The following is a 6,365-nucleotide window of genomic DNA, read 5'->3' as shown; positions in this document are numbered from 1 at the left end:
AGCCCGGGGCAGGATAGCGGTCCTGGGTCGCCGTGGAAATTTCCAAGGACTTGGCGCCGCGCAGAGCGCGCGTCTGGGGGTGCCTGGCGGCGCGGCAGCGCGGGAGGCGGGAAGAGGCGGTGAAGGGCGCAGGAGCATCTCTCAGAAGGGGACGCCACGGGCCAAATGTCTGGGACGGAGCCGACGGGCTCTTCAGATCCACGCTGAGGGCGACAGTGATGCTGCAGAGCCAGCCGGAGCGACTCTCCGCCGCCGCGCTCGCGGAGACCCCAGCGCCTTCTTCGGGGGAAGCGACCATGGCCACAGCTTGTGACTTGTCCCCCTGGCCACTTCCCCTAGAAAGAAATCCTTGAAAAAGTTGCATTTTAACAAAAATCCTTGCTCTGACCTTTGGAGTTCTGGGGGCCAAAGAAGCGTTTGAGCGAGTGCAAGCAAGAAAGCGAACGGCGTGTGTGCATGGGGGGCCGGCGGAGGGGGCACCCCCCACTGCCAGTTCGCAGAGCGTGCTGAGGCTCTGCTCTCCGCCCTCCGGGACCCTGGGGCTGCGATGAGCCCCTGCGGGCGGGCCCGACGACACACGCCCAGGGGGGCCATGGCTGTACTGGCTTGGAAGTTCCCGCGGACTCGGCTGCCGATGGGAGCCAGTGCCCTCTGCGTCGTGGTCCTCTGTTGGCTCTACATCTTCCCTGTTTACCGGCTGCCCAACGAGAAGGAGATCGTGCAGGGGGTGCTGCAGCAGGGCACGGCGTGGAGACGGAACCAGACGGCGGCCAGACTTTTCAGGTACTCCTGCCCTCGCTGCACCTCCCCGCTCGTGTCCTTTTCTCCCAGTGCTCCAAGGACAGGGTCACCAGCGAGGACCACCTTGCAGAGGCATCCCTTTTATCCAGTCTTTCTTGTCCTTCTCTCTTTCCTTCCCATTCCCAACCTGGAGACTTTAGCCGGGGGAGCTCTTCCCACCTCTTACCCCAAGAGATGTGCAGACACCTGCTTTGTCCATGTAAAAAGCCTGCATGCATCTCTGCCCAAGCCTGAATTGTACTCGACGATTAGGCATAACTTGTGGGAAGAGGATCCCAAGCGAACTTTGTTCCTTTGAGCTCAATGAGAATTTATTTATTGGGCTGTGCAGACGTTTGAAGTTATAGAGAACTAGAAGCAGGTAGGTGATGTCTTAATGAGGTTAGGTGAATGATTGGCAACATAAATCACTAATGGGGGAGTAATGGCCAAATCTTGGGCAGTGAAAATATGCACTCTCAGACAGCATCCGGTGGCATTGTGCAATGTGCCCATGACAAACACAGGGCACTTCCTGATGCCCTACTAAGAGCTAGGTACTGTGTAATGTTTATGTTGAAATCTCAACAACTTTCAAATAACAGATATTAACTGTCTTACTAACCACAAACTCAGTCTTCAGGAGGAAGAGATACTTCTTCCCCAAGGTCATGTACCTTTGTAGTGTCCCTGCTAGGATTTTCATCACAAGAGCTCTCCAGTTCCCAGATCTTTCTCTTGGCTTAGCCTGAGGAAGCCTTCTGAAGGATGGGAGATTGCTTCAGGAAGGGACTCGAAATCTGAAAACAAACACAAAAACAAAACATCAACAACACTATAACCAGGTTGGGTACCAGAATTCGGAGGATCACTCAGAGATTGCAGTTTCCCTTCCTTTCTGGGAATTTCAGTGTGTCTAAAAATAAGTTCTTGACAGCAGGGGTTGTATGTGGATTGGAAGGAAGGCAGAGCTGCTTCCCCTTCCTTTCCTCTTCCCTGGGCATATGGGGGACACACTGGCACTTCTGCTACTGCCAAGTGCTCCTTTCGCCTTCAGCCCCTGGGGCTGATGCTGCAGTGGGCTCTTCCTGCAATTGTAGTGGTCTGCATGGAAAGTGTTTTCCTTTGCTCTGCATGGGATCTTTCCAGCAGTGTATGTACGGGCAGGTGAGAGCCAATTTAAACATTTTTCCTTACTGTTACAAATGTTCAGAAACATCTATAAATTAAAAAAACCCAAAACTTTTAAAAACATATGGTTTCCCTCTTCATCTCAGGCCTGCTTTTGGAAAGAAGGTCAGTGATAATAGCCAATTCCTTCAGGGAAGGTTGCTGAGTTCTCCTTTAAACTGGGAGGGAAGACTTTCCTTTTCTCTTTCTTTAGAATCTTGTTCTCATGAAGTTTAAAATCACCCCACTCCCTTTAAAGAAATATAAGGGCTAGTCTTCCCTTTACAGTATTGATTGTTGGACTCAAAAGCACCCAAAAGGCATTGCATCCTGCAGTTCTTTTCTCTAAAAAACAGAAAGCACTTTCATTTCAAGTAATATAAGGAAATGAGTTAAGAACTTCCTATTGGTTTGCAATGAAAGAGTCCTTTTTTTTGTTTTTTGTATAGGAGGAGGGATAATGAAGCTCTGTCAGAGAATACATTTCTTTTGGAGGACACAATCAACTGGAAAATGCTTCATATTCTGAGAAACACAGGCTGGTATTTTCTGAGACACATTTGCCTCTTGCTGTCTGCAGCCTGGAGTAATCGCCAGTGTGTTTGGCTGTCATTTGGTCTAGTCTCTATGTGCAGAGAATTGCTTATTGAAATGCATACACTGTACTGTAAAAGCTGCCTAGACACTTACCTCTCAGTTAGTGTCTCTAAAATGATATGAGAGGCACCATTGCTTATTTAAAACAGTTGGTGCTTCAGCATTGAAGCCTGAATTTTTAGATGGTGCATGACTAGATAAACAGCAGAGTGTCTTTGGAAAGTTACTCTATCTCTTTGAATCTTAGTTTCCTTATTTACAAATGGGATAATAACATCTATCTTGCAGGTTTGGTATAAGGTTTAAACAAACAAACAAAAAAACCTGATAAAGGTCAGGCACACTTCTCAGTCAATGGTTTCTCGTCATTATTATAAATTATAATTTTCATTATATGTTATAACTTAAATAAGGACAGTTTGCCAGCCCATATGAGTTTGGAATGTTTCAGCTGCCAAATTTGTAGAGAAGCTTTACTGGTTCATGTTCTGCCCACCTTCCCTGACATTTCTCAAACTTAAGCTAATAAACAGGGAAAAGGGGTTTAAAATGATAGCAAAATGTTAAGTTAAACATTTTCTTTTTACTTTCATGCTTATTAAAATTTATTTTTTAAAACCACCTGAATTGTTAGTATGCAAGTAGTATGTTCAATATTAGGCAGGTCAGACAGAAGATTTTCTTATGCTCAGGAGACCCTACTTTGGCAAACAGGTATCTGTGTTTTCCAGTTTGAAATATCTTCTGCACAAATACAAATGTATGTACATGAAAGTACAGTATGCATTTCTGTGTGGAGATATAGTCACATTTATTCATAACCATATATGATAATATATATTATGTATACACACATATATATATATGTTCACATTCATATATGCATACATACAAATGCAGTCAATTGGCCAGTATTTAATGAGTGATTACTATATACCAGATATGAGTTAGGTACTGGAGGAATAGTAGTGAGTAAAATGAACAGATTGTGTCCTCTGAGAAAGCTTACCTCCTGCTGGCGGAGGCTGAGGAAAACAAAAGAGTAAAGAAATATGATAATTTAAAGTACATTTAAAGGCTATGAGGACAAAAGAAAGCGCTACTATGTGTACGCACATGAGAATTTCAGATTACATTGGCCCTCTGTGCTTCCATTTACTTTTGTGATGTTCTTCCTCCAGCTCACAACTTGTGAAGTAGTGACTTTTCAGAGGGAACCTTGACAGACCTAATAGGGTAGGGCAACAAGAAAGTTACAAAGTTGCAAGAGCTTTGAATTAAATAGGAAATTTTCCTAACATCCTTGTAGCAATAGAAAAATGAAATAAATTGTCCTGTGGTAGAAACTTAAGAAAGTTTCTATGCTACTCTTGTTGCTTCTGATTGAGTAGTCAGGTGGTGTGGGGAAATGCCAAATTGAAGTGGCATCTGGCTCTTCTGGTTTTATCCTTTTTGTTTGCTTCTCAAAAGTAAACTTCAGTGCAGAATTCATGTGCAAGGCTTCATCCTTGCACCTGACATGGTCTCAACAAAAAAACAACAGCAGCAAATTATTTGGCACTTATCGCTTATAAGTGCTTGTAAGTGCTATCGCTTGTAAAGCACTATGCTAAGTGCTTTAAATGTATTGTCTCATTTATTTCTAAGGACTATCTATAAGTGAATACATTATACGTTTATAAAGATGAACACATGCTAATCCCTGTAATCGATATTTGCTATAATCCCACAGGGCCAGCATATATGTATACAATTAACTAACCAGCAGGAAATAGGGCCACCAAAAATAAGCAACACAGTGGAGAGAAGAACTTTGGGACTTGGGAGCTGCAGAACATGGTTGAAATTCTAGATGTATTTCTTTCACATGTGACCATTGGTCAGTTCAAGTTCAGAGCTTCAGTTTCCCCATTTATAAAATGGGGTTTGTATTAATTTTGTACAAGTTTGTAGTGAAAATTACATGATAATATACAGAAAGCACCTAGAATGATGCTAGCCATGTACTTCTGTTTAGTATATGGTTGTTATAACAATAGAAACACAAGCAAAGTTTTGGGAAAGTTCATGGAACATGACATTTAATTCTATTGGAAGGAGGGAAATCAGAGAGGAGGTGGTGCTTATACTAACCCTTGAAAGATGGCAAGGTGGATTAGTAGTAGGAGGTGAGGGCAGAAGGATGCTCCAGGCAAAGACAGTAGCAAAGGCCAAAGCAGGGAGGAGTGGAAGTCTCTGGTGTGCTTCCTGTGTGCAAAGTTAGTAAGTGGTCCATGGAGAACATAGTATAAAGGTAGAGTGGAAGGTAGGTGGAAGCCAGGTCACAATCTCTGAATGGGCTTGAGGTGTAGCTCACGGTGAAGGGGGTCTAATATATGATGATGGAAGAAGATCTGAATTTGGGAGTTAAATGCCCAATGCAATATACAGATGATATATTGTAGAATTGTGCACTTGAGACCTATATAATTTTATTAACCAATGTCACTCCAATAAATTTAATAAAAAGTAAACAAACAAAAATTGCCAATCCCTTACTTTACATCAGGTACTATAGTAACCCATTAAATACAGTATTTCACTTAAAAAAACAAAGAACAAACATCAAGTATCCAAGGACACTGACTGTGTGCCAGCTATCAGCAGAGATGGTACATCACTGTTATTGGTATAGCTGGGGACCGTGGTAACACACCAAAATACTTTGAAAATGCTGTCTATTTACTGTTTCTGGTCCCGAATTCTGAATGAAATAGTAAGCAGTTCTAGCTTTAAGTGGCTTCTCTTCTGTCTCTATTTTTGAATCTATGGCTGCAAAAGCCTCGAGTTTGTCCATGGCTGTCCTGGTGGCCAGAGAGGGCACTGGGGGTGGAGGGGATGAGGTGCAGCTGCAGCGGTCTAGCTCTATGGGATGTGTAAATTTTATATGTGTTAAGTTAGGGGATTTGTGGAATTCACTTTAAAATTAGTTCAAGAAATAGATGGCCTAATAAGTTGTGATGTTTGAGAAAATAAACTTCAATTATGTTGCAGATGTACAAGTGTGAAAAACATTTCTTTAACAATAACCACAGTAACAAAAGTAAATCACTGATATTTACTGGACACAAAATGGGCCTGACCTGGCTCTTAGTTCTTATATTTGTTATCTTTTGTTCCTATAGCTACTTAATAAAGTAGCTATTGGTATGTTCTTTGTTTCACAGATAAGGAAATAAAGGCCCAGTGAGATCCTTTAACAAAATGATAGGGTTGGCTTTCTAACCCAGGAAGACTGTTTGATTCGAAGCCTTGTGCTCTTTCTCTGGTAATGTTGGATGAATGAAGCTTTGCTGTGTATATCTCTCATGACTTGGCCATGATTACTTCTCCAAGGCCATCTTTCATCAGTTTTCCTCTTTATGCTTCAGTAATATTGCTAGGGTTCTAGTTCCTGAAATCAGCCAGACTGTGTTGTTTTTTTGTGTGTGTGTGTTATTTCTTCTGCCTAGAATATTTTCCTTCAAGGCCACATTTCCCGCTCTTCACCTAGCCAATTCTTACCCATATTGTTTTTTGACCGTGCAGTGTAGTGGTTAGGAGCAAAGCTTCTCATATTAGTTAGCTGTGCTCAAATCCTTATTCCACCATGTGTTGTGTTCTTCAGCAAGTCGGCCCTCATTGTCCATTTTCTCTTCTGTAAAGTATGACTTCCTGTAGGATTGTTGTGGGCATTAGAATAGGTAATGTGTTGAAAATGCTTAGAACTGTTTCTGGCATGTAATTAGAGCTTAACTCATGTTATCTCCCAAAGCAACCTCCCTCACTCTTTTCTTCCT

The 6,365-nt window shown here is 42.5% G+C and overlaps 1 protein-coding gene across 1 annotated transcript in view; it reads left to right on the top strand.

Annotated features, from left to right (window-relative positions):
* Positions 1-547: 547 nt before the first annotated feature.
* The window catches only part of ST8SIA1 (ST8 alpha-N-acetyl-neuraminide alpha-2,8-sialyltransferase 1), a 193,255-nt gene continuing 187,437 nt past the window's right edge, over positions 548-6,365 (top strand). The window contains exon 1 of the mRNA XM_066264684.1: positions 548-783. Coding sequence (XP_066120781.1) covers positions 548-783 — 236 coding nt within the window. The remainder of the gene's footprint in view (positions 784-6,365) is intronic.

This window comes from Saccopteryx bilineata, chromosome 1 (genome assembly GCF_036850765.1).
Source record: "Saccopteryx bilineata isolate mSacBil1 chromosome 1, mSacBil1_pri_phased_curated, whole genome shotgun sequence".
NCBI classification, from domain to species: Eukaryota; Metazoa; Chordata; class Mammalia; order Chiroptera; family Emballonuridae; genus Saccopteryx; species Saccopteryx bilineata.
The sequence above is the reverse complement of the archived record's forward strand: the minus strand, read 5'-3'. Positions and strand labels throughout refer to the sequence as shown.